This window comes from Temnothorax nylanderi, unplaced genomic scaffold, assembly GCF_030848795.1.
Source record: "Temnothorax nylanderi isolate EJ_2023f unplaced genomic scaffold, tnyl_v1.0 TNYL_tig0067_pilon, whole genome shotgun sequence".
Classification (NCBI taxonomy): Eukaryota; Metazoa; Arthropoda; class Insecta; order Hymenoptera; family Formicidae; genus Temnothorax; species Temnothorax nylanderi.
In genome coordinates, this window is record NW_027249129.1 from 95,664 (window position 1) to 113,166 (window position 17,503).

Sequence of the window (17,503 nt, forward strand, 5' to 3'; positions counted from 1 at the left end):
ATAAGTGAAAATTCGCACGCATGAAAGAACCAGCATTATATGGCCAAGGGGTAGTTCGCCCTTCATCATCGTGCATGGCACGGAGGTGACAAAGAGTCATGGCCGTACGGTAATTTACCGATAATTTCTCGAATCGCGTCCTTCGCACAGAAGTGAGTAATCGTACGCCCCCGAAGCCAAAGGCAGCCGAAGGTCTCCGCGAGAGAGGATTGCGGGAGAGAAGTGATCCTTCTCGGGGAAAGGGGAGCTGTCTTTGAGTAATGTCTTCCTAATTACGATGCCCCGTGCAAAACGTGGAACGCGACGCCGTTCACCGTCGTCGGGCAGATGAAGGGGAACGCGGACGATCGTAGAAAAACGCGAATTCTCTAATTCATCGCCCGGTTCGTAGACGTACAAAAAATGCCTAACGGTCGAAACGAAGCACCTGGTATATTTCAAGCGTAGTCAGGCCAATGAATGAACGCTATCAGCCACGAGAATAATTCATAGGGATGATAAATAACACTGGTACACGCGATACAGCGCATTTTTAACATCTATTTTTATAAGTTACACCTAACGTAATAAATGTATATATAAAATTCTTAAAAAAAAAACTTGAAAAAGTCACATAATATTGACATATATTTTAAACTTGAATATATATTAAGAGAACACATGTGTGAAAAAAGATTAAACATACATTAAATAATGTGTTGAAACATAAATTAGCATTTTAGATGAATTAAAGAGAGTTATTTTAGATTGCCCTGTTTCTACATGGTAATTATTACGGAATGACGATTATCATCTACGTACAAGGCACGCTTTCGAAGTGTGCGGCAATCAACGCGAGGCGAACCGAGTCAATTGTTAACGCTCGCCACCGAAATCCAATTAATTCCATGACGGTTGATTAACGAACAGCTACTAATGCGAGGAGGAAATCCACTGCCCCGCGTGCAACGCGAGCGTTCGTTGCGAGCTGGTGGGGCGAGTCCGCCGAGGAAGAAAGCTCACGGACACACAAAAGACGTGCTTTCGATTATTAATGAAGTGTCTTTGTCCGTAGCGAAACGTATTAACCGCCGTGTTCCGCTACGGGCGGTGCTGCGTATTTATTATGGTGCCGGGAACGAAGGCGATTTTTCTACTTGAAGCCGTTTTCAGTTTGCTCCATCGTGTCCTCCGTCTACGTTTTAAATGAGTTCGCATTCCCATCATCAGCCCATTTACGGCCGCGGCAATTCACGATAATCTGTAATATGTTCATTTAATCGCAATTTCAATTATTCGTGCGATATCCCGCGATTGTAGGCTCTCCATGTTTTGCCTTCCGCATTCTTACTCGTGAATATCTCGCATATTGAATCGGTAAAGAGCCGACTTTGCTACGCAGATATCTTCTGCGTAGCAAAGTTATATTTTAATATTACTTGCAAGAACGTTATATTTTAATATTGCATTAATTACTCACAAAATCGAGCATAATTTTGTTCATTCAGAATTTGTCAGTGGATTATAAATTATAATTTAACCTTCCTGTATTTTCCTATATATTTCCTGCATTTTTCACCTATATATTATGTTTTATATTACAACGTACAGACACACGTACAGAATTTCGTTTCTGTTTCTTAGTCGATAATGTTTGAAACTGACAGAATCCCGATTTGCGGTGAGAACCGAATCAAATCTTCACAGATGATATCGATAAGGCTCGCGCGTGTACACGTGTGTACACATCAAGGAAATCAGCGAGGTGTGTGGCCCCATGCCGCGCTCGAGTCTTGGCCGGACTATTAATTAACCCGCGAACTACTGCCTGTCCACTGGTTAATTACAAACCCATTATCTACGTGTATCGCGTATATTGCCGAACGGCTCCTCAGTCTCCATGGTTTCGGGCTCGCAATGCAATCCTAACACGATGATGGATTTATTTACATCCGACGATTACATGTAAAACGTTAAGACGAAAGAAAAAAAGTTACGGAAAGTATCATATTATCAGACTATTATACATTGACAAATAATGCAATCTCGCATCTAACTATTATATTTCTCGAACTTATTTGCGTTGAAGCTTTCTAGACTTGGAAATTTTTCTCTCTATTACATTTATAGTAAAACTTTGTATTCGTCACGATATCGATACAACAATATCAGCAATTACAATCTAATGACGAAATATTGCGTACATACGCACGCATTTGATAAATATACAGTTTATTCAAAATGGCTGCTGTAAAGAAGGCTCAATAAATTCACGCATAACCATTAATTATCTCCGCACAATTATTAATAATCGTTGTCGTCTTGGCAGTGGGACTCCCTCGTGATACATCATGCGGGACCTACCAATCATAGGTCGCATATCACAGTTCTACGGTGCTAAGGAAAGAGGAACGGCTCCGAATGGCAAGTTTGCCCGGAGCTAAAGATCGAGAAAGGAAGAGAAAATTGGGTACATCGCGGTATGCTATTAAGAATCACTGTTCCCCCTGCGGACGTTCACGCGCGACGCGCTATATGTGTAACCGAATCGATATGTCACCTCGAGCAATGTGGAAATGATAAATTGGCATCTCTCGATCAAAATTCATATTTAAATTCGGCAATTTAAAATTCTCGTCGTTCTCGTACTTTCAACATGTATCTAGTAACTACCATGTTCTGTTACAAAGAATTTATTCCATTTGTACAAATTTTTAAATTTTGAAAGGCATAATAATCTTTATAGGTAAATTATAAATTCTCATAAAAATAACTCACTATTAATCATATCGATTTAATTGAAATTGATTTAATTAAATTTTTGAGTTGTTATGCAGGGAATATAAAAAAGTACTTATATATATTTCAATTATAATAAAATGAAATGAATAATATATAATTAGAAAGGAATTGCATTTTGTGATAATTGTTCATAATCGTATAGAACTTCGATGGTTTCAAATAATTTTAAAACAAACTTTCAGCAGAGGTGCACTTTTATTGGTATACCGCACTGCTACGAACGACCCATAACATGTGTCGATTAAAGCTTCCCGATGATAGATCGATCACAGAACTTGATGACGAGAACGTCGACGGGACGGCGTGATGAGAACGAGGACTCGGCACAATAAATAACGCGCGGATCTGGCGCCGAATTAATCGATCGTAATCGATCGATTCACCGTACGCCAATCTGCCCCGTGTGGGTTTTCAATTTGCACGGACCGTGGGGGCCTCCGTACACGCGGATTGCGCACATTAATCCAGCGATTACTATACTCGGGTCTCGCCGCGAGCGGATCTTGCCGTTATCTCACCTGAAAAATCTTTCGCGCGATATCGATTCCGACGCATCTTCAATTTCTTTCACCTTTAGCGATACTTCCGACTAACAACGTATCTATTTGCTACACCAAAACGGTACAGTAACTTTACGGTTGTGAATCACATTATTTAAATGTGTAATTTTTTTAAATAACTTACGATCACGGAAATTTAATTAAATTCTATATGGACACTACATCTAAATACCATTAAAATATTTAAAATATTTTTTATGTTATCTAATATTTTCTTGCACGATTAGAAAAATTTGTTTAACCCTATATTTTAATTGTGCTTTTAGTAGTTGGTAAAATATTTAGTAAAGTTTGATTGAATTAAGAAATTTTTTTCACATTTTATTTCTGGGCGCGCGCGGCTTTTACATAATCAATTCAGCATTAAGTAAAGTCACACCTAAGCACACTAATCTCTCAAAACGAAACAGAACGTAATGATCACTTCCACAAAAATTCGCTTCTTGTCAACTCGCTTGCGAATTGATCGATGATAGATAAAAATCGAAGCTATCGCTTGCCGTGATTACAAAGCTCATAACGGAACAACGTGCAATTCGGTTCCCGTTTTTAGTTACAAAGCCATTAATACGCTAACGAAAGATGCTAATAAATTAACCCTTCTCTTTTTTCTTTCGAAAGAAAAAGAGGAAGAAAGAATTGTTCGCGTGTCCTCCATTGACTGACAATTATCATACTGCCCACGCTAATGCAGCGATGTTAACACGCACAGATCGTTCGAGGTGGACAGGCAGCACACAGACGCACGAACGTACGTGATCAGAAGGAAATATTACGAAGCTCGATGACCTCTTCGAGCAGCAAGACCATCGGTCAATCTTGTCAACAACTCATTGAGATTTTCTTAATTGGAATAAAAAATTAAATTTGCACGCAAAAAAGGCGGATCGAAAAAAGTTATAGCATATAGAGAATTATTACACAGCATAGAAAATTATTTTTTCGTAGATCATACGTTTATTGCTCCCTATTAAACCGTAAATCCAATTAAACTGACGTCCATTTCAGATTTATGTCAGCGATTTTATCAATATTTGATTTGGCGATTCGATTTAAAACGTATGAAAATTTAATTTCAGCGAGAATTTTTACCGTTTCGGATAATTGTATTTTTAAACTGGGTATATGACGCAAAGATAAAATGCGACTTGTCGCTTCGATGATTCGCGAATTTTCTTCAACCGTCATTTGAACGTCGCGAGAGCAATTTATTACTTTCCAAGCGACTTTAATGCGAACTGGTCTTGCCGCGCGATAACATCTATCTGATAGCTATCCTCACGATGTTAGTTGCCCGATCGTGCGCAAACGCGCCGTTGACCAGCATTTCTGCGTTCTTGAATCGAGTCCGTCATTAATAACTATGCCGACCACCGAGACGCTCATTACTTTCGATTTAAACGGAGATTACTTTCAAAACGCGGATTAATAGTTAGTCGAAACGGATAAACCGAATGCGGATCGATTTAAAAGCGATTTCCGAAAGCAACATTAGTCGATTGATCCGGCGATCAACTAACTGATTCATTTCTACCGAATTTATTCCTGCATAATCAGTGGTATGTAATTATGGTGAACTTATAATTCGAAACTTTGCTCGCTTTGCACGAAAGTGTCACTCGACTGTTCACAATTTCATTTAGGTTAAGATTTACTTATACATTTAAGGAGAAAGATAAATGTACATAAATAGAGTTTTGCATCATAAAAAATATACACACACACAAAAGTGGAAAAAATTTGTATACAACTACGAGAAGTAATGCAAGAAAATATCAAACCTTGTGTGCACTCGTCAATGTCCTCGGAGCAGTCCAGTCCTTTATATCCGGTGGCGCAGGAGCAGGTGAAGGACCCGTTGATAGGGCTAGTGTCACAGATCGCGCCCTCATGACATGGATTCGACGTGCAGGCGTCATCGAGATGACAAAGCAGCCCTACGAAAAATAACCGTTCTTCCTTAAAAATCTCATATTTATTTTACTGTATCATTATTCTTTTCGTTATATAAAAGTTTTTAATTCGAAATCTAATTCTATGCGGTATTTTTTAGTAAAAATAAACAAATTTTCTTTTTGCTTTGCTGACAAATATTTCTGGTTGACAGTTTCGTAAGGTCCTAATATATCATAGTAAATAGGTCATAAAAGGGGCACGCCAAGTATTACAAATCCTCTTACAAATCTTTCATTCATCGATATAAAAATAATAATAATCTATAAAACGCGGAAAACGTATATATATAACTTACCGATTTCATCCGACAAACAATAAATTATACAGCTGTACAATTTATTATAAAACTAATTGAAAAAATTGCCAGCATCGTAAGCTAAGAAGGACAATATAAAATTGAGAAAGCTGACCGCGGCATGTAATTTTCCTTGGGAAGCGGATCGCGTGTGCGTCGAGACAAACTTTTCTTTACGAGGTCCCTCCAATAACGGTACCGAAGTCCTCGGGATATTCATATATAAACCAGAATAAATGCATGCAGATTATTGCAGATGCAAGAGCACACCCGCGACTAACTGTAAGTATATCTCTACTGAACTGAAAGGCACGCCTGAAGGCAACGCAAGAGGCAGCCATTACATGTTTGTATATTGCGTTGTGCACATCGCGTGCTCGTTAACTACTGTAAGCCCCTCTCTTTCTAATCGTCGAAAGTAGTGACTAGAATGCAGAATGTAACATAGTTTTTTCCTCTAAAGAATGTAGAAATTGAATGCATCATTGCATCGGCATATCTAGACACTCGATAGAATTATTCATTTATTTTGCAAAACAATTAGTAATCTCTCACGAATAATACCTCTCTTCGTTTATATCATTAACGGACTCTACGCGAAACGTCTGCGACTCGATGATCGTAGTCGCTCGGTATAGACGCTCGGGGACTTCCAGGAATGGCGACGATGTCTGGCCGCGCGCGAGAGGAATATACCTGTATTTGGCGATCGTCGCGCGAATCGATCTGAAAAGCGTTTTCTACTTCGACTACTTCGCGGCAGGGCGGCGGGATAGGGCGAGTAAGGACAGAAACTCGTTTCCAGTCGCCAAGGTCGGCACACGGCGAGAAGCCGAGACCCCGGGAGTCTTCGGAATCTCAAGATTCCGAGGGACCCGTTCTACGCTCTCTACGCAGTATACCGGCGCGCGGCGCATCATACCCGGCCGCATATGTGCGGCTGCACCTGCCGATCGGATCGCCGCGTTGCAGCGCGAGTCCTGTTCCCGACCATACTCGGTATCGAGTTAATCACCCTGCTCTCCTGCAAATACGCGCCGCGCGACCTCGCTAAACTAAACCGGAGAGAGACTCGGTTTCTTCCTCTCTCTCTCGAGACTTTCTGACTTCCGTTATATTTTTCAATTAAACGATATTACACGCTCACGACGATAAAATTCGTTCAAATTGAATGCAACGACCGTTCAATCGTTATGAGAAAAACGTATATCACTGATAAGGCGATGTAAAAAAATATCTCGTATACAAAAATGTTTGAAAAGTTTCAAGTAAATTGGTATTAAATGTTTCTACAGATAATAGGTGCTTTCCATTTACATCAAAACTCAGATAAATCTCACTTCTGTCTTTCTTCAACATGAATGTTGAAGAAAGACAGAAGTGAGATTTATCTGAGTTTTGATGTAAATGGAAAGCAACTATTGTCTATGTTTTAGCGAGTTTGTTAAATTTAATAAAAATCTTTCAAAATTACCTTGCGAATAAAGGTACGATTTTGTCATTTTAGCATAGTAAAATACGTATAAGTTCAAAAATATATGATTTTTAATATTGCTATTTTTATATGCATTATTTTGATTATTAGTTCTTCCGACTCGAAATATTCACAATTATTCACAATTATTTTAGCCATTCAAACATGTACCGAAACCACTCGGATCTCCGTTTATAGAAGACTATAGAAAACATTATCTTGATCATCTACAATTCTGCTTCTACCTCGCGCACATTTTTCGATCAACATTCTACGGAAGCTAACTCTCGACTTACCGGTCTTTCCATATGTGCACTGGCAATAGAAGCTGCCGACGCGATCGATGCAGGTTGCGCCGTTGAAGCAGGCCGCGCCTGCACAGTCATCGATGTTGACGCTGCAATCGGGCCCGGTCCAGCCGTTCACGCATATGCACGAGTAACTGCCATGCGAATTCGTGCATGTGGCCCCGTTGTGGCACAAGGACGGCCGTACCGAGCACTCGTCCACATCCAGCTCGCATTGCGTGCCCGTGAAGGCCGGTGGACACAGACAAGAATACTCGTTCACTCGGTCCATGCAGGTGGCACCATTTTGACAGAGGTTGCCCGGACAATCATCGATATTCTCCTCGCAACGATCGCCTCGGAATCCTGAAAGATAAAAAGATCGCGATACGTTATTTTACTATCAAAGCAAAATTAAAGATCATACATTGATATTAAATCTTGAAATAAGACTTCGAAATAAATAGTCAATATCACGATGCGCGTGAGATAGCATCGCGTACGCAAAAATAAAAAAAAATAAATTAATATTAAATATAATTACGTTGAAATTAATACGAATAAAAGGTACTAAGCAGCTTGTTAATAGTAATGACAAGCGACGTTTCAGATGCGTTATTATTTAAGTAATTAAGCTATCGACAACCGGATTGCACTGGTGAAACTCTCAATCGCTGTAATTAGCTTTTATTACCTACTCTCTATCTCGCATCCGCGACGCTCGAATGCATTTGCATAACTGCGATCGGTAGCGCTATTAATAATCGCGTCTGCGAATCGCGGCGATATTTTCTAACGGGACGATCGGACGACGGCAAAAAGAAACGACGTGCAGCGATCGCGATCGTTCTCGATACGCAGGCACGGCGTTCGTGGCATGGTTATAAAGGGAACTCATTACCGCAACACGTCGCGCCGGCGCGGCATGAAAAATCGAGACGCGCCGCGCCGGTGTCGGGCGTCGCTCGGTTTTACCACTTCTATGAATTTATGCTTCGATCGCGCGGCCGAGGCCAACCGAGTAAGAAGAGATCGCGGGCTGACACGCCGAAAGGATAAAAGCGATGAGCTTCGATAACCGTGAAATTGGCGCTCCGATGCGCCGGGACGGATTTCTTCCGGTCAAATCGCGCGAAGAAATATATAGTAAGCAAATAGAAGCGGAAACGCCTGAGACCGCGTCGTTATGTACGCGAACTTTTACGGTAAGATGCAATGCGCAGTTCCGTTATTTGCAGACAGTTTCACATTTTGCTATCGACCGTACGAGGAAATGCACGATGTAAAGTTTCCGGGTTGAGAAGCGTTCGGAAAGAACACTCTACGATCCCATAATGATCGCTGGGTAGAAATTAGATATTTCTGATTTAGAACGGATCATGTCTAACGCCATCAGCTGATTGTACGTAGCCCTTGAACTTCGGAAGGAGAAGAAAAAGATCGATGGAGATCGGTGGTGGATCGATCGAACCGACCTTGCATGACGCTCGATTATCCGCACATCATGGAACTTTATTCATCCGTCGCTTTCTGCTCTTATTCTGCCGGGCAAAACAAACATTTGGACACGCGATGGCTAACGGATTCGCGACGGTTCGTGTCGTGACCTGAGAAACCTTTTATTACATGTATATTATTGCACAAACTCTTGCGTCCAATAAATATTTATAGATATTAATATTAAGTATACATATGCATATTATATAATTATTTATATATAAACATATATTATAGTAAAAATGTAAAGTTAAATATTGTTAACTAATTTCAACTAACGTTGTCGACATAGATATGACTTAAAATAATTATAGACTTCCCAATTCTTACATGCTATGCAATTATTTTCTATAATACTCAAAGCTTCTATTCTAGCGTAGTAAATTAAATTAAAAATGTTAATTAAGCTATCTACCTCGATTATCAAAAATAAAATTAATGTTCGTATATCTCATGTATTTTTTTAGAATGCTATTCGATATTTCCTGCCGTAAAAGTTCTGATAATGAGATTATAAAGAAACAACCAAGCGCGGCGCCGCACACCCAGCAGATAAGACACAACCGTAATTAAGTGGCGATAGGGAACAGCGATTAATAACTCCGAATGTTCCTTGTACGCACAAGTGGACATCAAGGGAAACGAGACCGCGAACAGAAAACGGAGTGATAGAGCCGGGCTAATAGAACCGCCCGGTAATTATCACGGCGACAACATGTTGCGCGAAGTGTCGATATTATAGCCAGATATCGATGATTTGCGTGTCGTTTTATTCGTCGCAAAACAACTCGCTAAGAGAGATACGTTATACGATACCACCAATTACTGGCAAGAACACGTACCAGCGTGGTGAGCGTTTATTATCAATATCAATAATTCGTTTATTATTTATTAAAATTTATCTATAAATGTAACATAATCTAACGTCTAGTCGCATTGATATGCAATATTTTGTAGTATAAACAGCTTATCTTTTTACATTGATAAGTGTAATAAATAATTAAAATAATTATATAATATTATTGTAAACACTGCATCAGATTTTTAATTTTAGCTATATAAATGCAGTAGTTATGTTAGGAAAATAATATTGAGCATTTTAAGGAATTTTCAATTTTGTCGTTCACACTGCGAACTAATGCTGTCATCGATATTGCATCATCGATATTATCGCAACGAAATCATGCGTCTGCTCTGCCTAGATATTAATTCAGATAATCCATTGCGGCAAGATAAGTATAAGTTGTTTTAAAACGAGCAAGGATATTCGTTACATATACTGGACGATTAGATACGGAACAAAAACACCGCAAGGAAATCCGGGTATGTCCCATGCCCATCTCGATGTAAAAACACAACTTTGTCTTTCTCTCTCTCTTTTCCTTTACGCGTTCTTCGTCTATTCGATACTCGCCTTATCTATCGACATCAGCTGTTGCCCGGTGATACATACCTGGTCATGGACCACAGTTAACATCTAATGGCGCGCATAATTTATGCCTCATAGAACATCCGACTACGCTTCCCGCGGCTATGTAGCAGCGACGACGACATGACTTAGGGCTAGAGTAGTGGTAAAAACGCGGGCCAGCACGTACCCGCCGGGTCCATCACGTTATTATACTAGAACCCCGCGAAGGATGCCCGTGGCATTAATATTAAAGCGACGCGAAAGTAAATCGATCCAGCAGGAAGCGCTGATTCGCAGCGATCCATCGAAATCATTTCAGAGAACCGTAGGCTTCGTAGACTTTAAAAATCGATCTTTTCTCATCCCGATGATTGATACGTCGGCAAATTCACGGTTACTATTTCATAATGACCCCTATTTATGTCAGTGAATAATGATCATTAAATATCCTTTGAATACAAATGTGTATGATAAGTAAAATTGACAGAAGCAATTATGATGATCAGCTGCAATTTTTCATTATTATTTTTTTGGGACATTTGCAAAGTAGTTTTAAGCGATGACGACAGAAATATTACACTGTAGAAATTTTCAAGCGGTATCGATTTCTCGCAAGGTGCACACTTGGAAGGTTTCGAGTTGGAATTTCGGTCGAGATTCCACCAAGAAACTTCGTAAGGGCTTCCTTTCTTCTCGAGTTACTGTATTAAAAAGACACATCATTTTGGAGGTTTACATCCTTCTTTAATAGGATCTTCGTAACTCGTAAACCCAAATATCTGTTTTCTAATGTAATAAAAGTTACGATCATTAACTCGTCCAGAAATATTTATGAGAATACGCTCGCAAGAAAAAAAGAGGAAAAAAGAGAGGGATTATATAATAATATGATAAGTGATCTGATGCAATAAAATAAATCGTAAAGCATCTAATAAATCGTTATAATATGTAATGGATAGACAAAATTGTATGTATAACAGTCTTGTGTGAGATAATATAAAAATCTTTTCCTGCGTGCATCGCAAACTTTTCTCATGATAACGCAATTACAATATCTTGCTCGCTCGCGGTCTTTTTCCTCGGGAGACTCCATTACAAGAACGAAATTGCGGTGGCTCAGCGTTCGCGATGGCATTTGCACATTCCCTTCCTCGTGACTGGATTTCCCCCGAAGGTGCTCGCACTCTTTCTCTCTCTCTCTCTCTCTCTCTCTCTCTCTCTCTCTCTCTCTCTCTCTCTCTCTCTCTCTCTCTCTCTCTCTCTCTCTCTCTCTCTCTCTCTCTCTCCCATTCTCTCTCTTTCTTCCTTTCTGTCTCAGTTTCTCTCTCCGCGTCCGCGTTCTTCTCTCCCCGCGCATCTTCTTTCCCTTACGTCCACGCGATATTGACTCTCAGGTTTTTGAGTGAGAGGGCATAATTAAACGGCGGACATCAAACGATCAAACGGCGGCATTCGACGGAATCTCATATTCCGTACAAAGTCGATCGATTCACCGATCGGTCGCGCTTTTACGATGCTCTCGACAGAAAAGGCGCGCGAGCGGGAACACGAGGACGACGCTCCGAAAAACTCGAGCTACTCGGGCATTCGAAGACCCCCGAGACCAAACGATTAGGGTAGACAGTAAGGGGACGAGGCGGACGAGCAACGGCGTGGCGACGACGGGGCCCATCTGGCACGACGAATCGATTCTCGTTAATATCGATACCAGCGCGGCGCGAACAAAAGCGACGCGCCTCCTTTACCTAAGAATCGACCACGCGCGTATTTACACGTTCATTCGTTCCGCATTCGTACTCGCATCTTTTTTTACATCATTTTATTTCTTCACCTTACAACGATACTGTTCAGACAGCCTCGAAACGTCGACAAAAAATCGTCCGGCGCCCCCTGCAGCCTTCCGTTTTTCATCGATCTCGCAAACAAGTTTCCTCAGCACAGGCAAACGGAGCGATTAAAATTTGATTCTATTATAATAGACTTGAAAATATATTGGCAATGTATTTATATGTGAATATATCCTGTACTATATCTTGTAATAAATATGTACATATTCTATTTAAAAAATGGCAATATAAAATTCTATAAAATTAATTATTTAAAAAGTCATAATGTTATTAAATAACATATTTTTATTTCTTTTTGAAAACGGAGCATAAAAATATTCTGATTATGTAGCATATAAATCATAAAATTGCTCACATTTTTTCATCATTCTTTAAGATTTATTTCCCGCTAAGGCCTGTATCATTTTCACTGCTTTTCATATAGACGCAGTATATTTCGTGAGGGTACGGGGGGTATCGAGGAAGGGTGCCTGACGGCTGGGCTAATGACGCGAGAGCTGATTTCCATAAGGAGGTGCGACCCTCCTCTTCCTGGAAATCCGCCAACCCCCCGAAGGCAAGTCCTATTATGCACCATAGTCAACATAATGCAAAAGGTCCAGCAGTGTAAAAGTGACTAGAGAGAAGAGAAGGAAGAGAGGCGGATACATCGCGAGTGTTCGCGTGAAGGTGAAAAAAGGGCCACGCGAAGATCTACTGCTTGCGAGAGAAAGAAAGAGAGAGAAAAAGAGGCGCGTGGGTGCATTGGATAAGGACGGAAAAGCCTCCACTGCTTATAAATCAACCTGGATGAACCCCCATAATTGCAATTGTCCGTTGAGCCTCACCCCAGATCGGAGTAGTCGTTGCACACATATGTGCGTTCGTGAGTGCGAGTGTGCGTGTCGAGCGGAACCTATCCGACGAGGATACGTGTATCCGTTACTTTGCTATTGAAGCAGGCCTATAGTAAGATTCGGTGTTTAAAACTATTTTGCGAGTGCCTATCCTCACAATAATATTAATATCTTGGGATTATATATATATATATATATATATATATATATATATAACCGAGACATAAATATATATATATATATAATTCAAATATTATACTCGTATAATATTGCGATACCTAAAAAATTTACAAAAATGTCCAGAACATTTGTTCTTCTACCTTCAATCTTATATCAGTTATCCTGATTCCAAAGTAGCAATATCTACTTTTTATATGCATAAATAATCGTTATATTTACAGAAATCGTTAGAAAAACATGTTTCTCTTGTCATTTATCGTAAAAAAAAGCATATAAATTTTTATTTGATAATTAAAGCACATTCACTATTTTCACATAAATTTCACGAAAAATTTTGAAAATTCGGGAAATCAGATCATCGGTCTCTTCGAAGCACAAGGGTGTTCTTCGATGGAATGTAAGATTACTTTTATTCTTTGATCTTAGATTGTCACCGAAGGACACGCTGCGTGACAAGTTGAACCGGAATTTCGAGAATCTGGCGAAGCCGCGGCAATTACCCGTGCCGAGGCAGTCTAAATGATTTCATTCACCTTAAAATATCTATGTGTGTGGCGGAGAAAGGCGGAAAGGGCGGGACATAGACCCCGAAGAATTCTTAAAAGAAACAAGAAATCGAAATATCGTCCGTTCATCAGGCATGTGTCTTGAAAACTATCCTTTGACGTTACGAATTTTTCGTTATTTGTCAAAAACTTCGCTTTTTTTTCTCGGAGAAGGAAAGAAACAAAGAACAAAGAAACGCGGGAACTTCACGTTTCCGTGGAATCGAATCGCTCTTTACATCGCGTAAGAATGACGATCCTGACATACTGCTAAGGCTTCCCTCCCATCGCAAGGATATCCCTTTATTTCCGCTTAGCGCTATAAGCGCTCTTCCGTCGTGTCGCTCATCATGATCCGTTATATCCGCCGGATCGTATTTCCAGCTTGTGTGTTCAAGTGTGTTTATCGTATAGGAAGCGTAATGCTGTTTCACTCTTAAACTCCGAACATTAAATGTCCGAGCGTCGATATCGATTATTAAACTATCGATCGACGAAAGATAGAAAAAGGTCACGAATGTTAAATTTTATACCGAACGGTGGGCACCCTACGACGGTATGGAGGCAGCGAAAGGACGTCCGTGTCGAATGTCCTTTCCTATATAAAACGCCCTACACGCTTCCACCTCGTTCCCCTCGTGCTCACGCTAACATAACCGTTCCTCTCCTTCGCACCACGGCCACGACTGACCGACCATCTCTCTCTTTCCCCATCGCGGTCCCTTCTCTTCTGTTTCCAATTCCCCTCTCTCGCTCTTCCTTCACTGTATCCCCGTGGTACTACCTTCCTCCCTTCAATTGGGACCTTCCGTCTCGCTCTAGCCCTCCCTTCCTCTGGCCCACAAGGCGCGCTACGATGCAGTGCCTCTCAGTCGGGTCGAGGTGTGGCAACATCGCGGGAGCGGGTGTGCTTCCCGCGCGCTGAGCCCACGTGGTGGAGACTGTGGGAAAATTCTCATGCCGCTGACTACTCCGCTCGCCGCCGCCGCTGCCGCCGCCGACGACGACGACGATGACGATGGTGCTCAACCAGCGGCGACCGGCGCGGGAATAAGCTCGCGCGACTTCCTGATTTCACGCTCCAGGAGAGTCTCAGGAGACTTCACTTCGCGAAAAACGTATCATTAGGACGTCGCGAGAAAATCCGTCGGTGACAATCGACCAGGAGACGCTCACTTCAATTTATCATCGTTTCCTTACATGTTACGGAGTGATGAATCGTCCCCATCCTCAAAATGTTTGTAATTCGCAAATATTGGCAATGAAAAGAGATATGGAGCACGTCTACGTAATAAAGAACAACTATAAATTTTAATTAGAACGGGAGATGTGCATTTATTTTAGTAGATTCTAAGCAATGTTAGTGCCTCGTTGACGTGGATTAAATAACATAATTGCGCGGCACAATATTACGAAGCGGTATAATTAACTGAGATGCACTGAAAACATATTGGACCTCGCGAAGTGAAGAGGAAGGTTAAATGCGAGGCTCGTGTCTCCCCACCAAAAAGCATAGCCGGAATTGGATGGCCACGAGCACACCACGGGGAAGTGCCCGTAGAAAAATTACTTGTCCGCTGCCATAAACGCGGCGGCAAAACGTTACAATTATTTTGATCGCATAGTCAATTTAGATGCAACTCGAAGCACTTGATGACATTCTCGGGAGTACGATCACCTGACCATCCTTCTAAACTTCCGGCACATCGAAAACTACACATACACCACATATGTCTGTATAACAAAATCCGAGACAAAATCTAATACATGAGTACAAACTATCTCTATATTTTTATTCATTTTTTTTATCCTTCGTTCTCATCCTTTTTTATAAATGTATGCGTTACGAAAAGCGATTACAAACGAAAAGTTAAAGAACGTAAAATATTCGAAAACTGTAAATTATATGTATACGCATGCATGAGTAAAACCAAATCATTTTCGACAATTCGCAAGCTGCAACGAAAGTTGTTCTACACAGAGACGCACGTGCAGCGTGCAGCACTTGTCTCTTCTAGAATTAATTAAATCTAGAAAGCGCTTATGAAAATTAATATATATTACATGTTGCAAGGCGTTGCTTACGGCAATTATTAGCGGTCGGGCAATAATTTTCCCGTGGTAATGTCGACGAGGATAACCATCGATCACCATTCAGTCTAGAGTAACTGTGGCTGAGAGAGAATGTGTGTGCGTCTGCTACTTTCATATCCTTGTAAGGAGTAATTATCGCGATACGGTTAGTCCTCGTTAGCGGATCTAATGAGCCGACACAAAGCGCATTGCGCTTCTGTCGGAATCGATCAGTTAAATTCACAATAAGAGAAAAAGTTCAATATTTTTATAGATGGAAGTTCCGTATAAAAGAATAATGTTATATAAACAGAATATTATGACAAATAAAAAATCAAAATAATCTTTTTTAATACGAGTAAGAGGAAACAATCTCCTTTTTTCATTTATTAGCTGTTTTAAAATTCTGTTTTATAACCAATTTAAGCCATAAAATAAATTTTTTCGAAATTAATCTTATTTTTATATCTTCTATGAAAGTTTGGAATCAAATTAGTCTTGTAACATTACTAATCGAAATATAAATATATTAATGTGAACTCTAGGATTAAAAAGGCACATTGCTTCGAGAATCGAGCAAGCAATGATTATTATTATTTAAGTTTAGAACGTCTAGTCATTCTGTTCTATAGTTACGTTCATCCGCGAGCCAATACGAGTTTCAATTCTGGAGGCGAGTATCGAATGCGTATTTGAAAATGCATAATCCTACGATCGTGCTGACCGACACTGCGGCGAACGCATCAAAACAACCGACGATTTCCGTGGTAATACAATGTAGCAGAAGTTTAAATCTCTCGCCGAGAGAGACCGTGCAGTTTCTTCGTTCGATGGACGATCGTATCTGTGCCCCATCGGCCATCGCACGCACACGTGAACGCCGCATAATATGCCGACCGAATGGAAAGGAGGGCCGGATGGACGTCGGCATATGGGATTGGGAGTGGTCGAGGGTACTTTGGTGAAGCTGAGCGAGTAAGAGAGACAGAAAGAGAGAGATGGGGACAATGAACGAGAGAGATCAATTGGAGAGAAAAAGAAAACGAGAGAGATGCACGGTCGATTCAAGCGGAAAGCAAAGAGGCAATTCAAATCAGGATGTACGAGTTAGAATTGTATATATAATACATCGAGAGATAATGTTACGTATACTAAAGTTTGCAAAATGCATACATGTATAACTATATTATAGTGCAATAGTGTTAATGTGAGAAGATGAACAACATATCCAAACTAGCAATACAGTCTACATAAGAGACTCGCCTAACATTTTATTAAGTAATATTATAATATTAATTATAAAAGTTGAGAGAGAGAGAGAGAGAGAGAGAGAGAGAGAGAGAGAGAGAGAGAGAGAGAGAGAATTAAGAGAGATTTTGTCATACGTATTGCATTGGTAGTTGATAAAAAGCTGTCTTTCCTGCTTCAAAGAAAAAAAATTAGAGTGGCGATAAAAGAAAAAAAGAATGTAACGTCTGCTTATTTGTTTAATCTCTATGCCATATGACTTGGAAATTATATACCTATATATCCATATTTTATGTCTCATTGATTTAATCAATGTTTTTCATTTTCCGGTTGTATAATTTCTAAATAATCCGATTGGTATGTAAATATAGTAAGTTCAAGTTAAATCTTACTTCGCGATAGCGAGCAATAATGTACCGTATTGCGCGTTTCGTTTCGATATCCCACTCGTCTCCTCGCGGGTTACTCTTCCATATCTCTTTCTTCGAGATCCGATTTTTTTATTCACTCCCG

At 40.3% G+C, this 17,503-nt stretch overlaps 1 protein-coding gene across 2 annotated transcripts in view; it reads right to left on the reverse strand.

Moving 5' to 3' along the window:
* N (uncharacterized) overlaps positions 1-17,503 on the reverse strand; it is a 251,553-nt gene that overhangs the window by 79,773 nt on the left and 154,277 nt on the right. For both annotated transcript variants that reach the window (XM_071708363.1, XM_071708364.1), the window contains 2 exons: positions 7,363-7,719; positions 5,123-5,278 (listed from right to left, as the gene is read on the reverse strand). In XM_071708363.1, the coding sequence (XP_071564464.1) occupies positions 5,123-5,278; positions 7,363-7,719 (513 nt within the window). The remainder of the gene's footprint in view (positions 1-5,122; positions 5,279-7,362; positions 7,720-17,503) is intronic.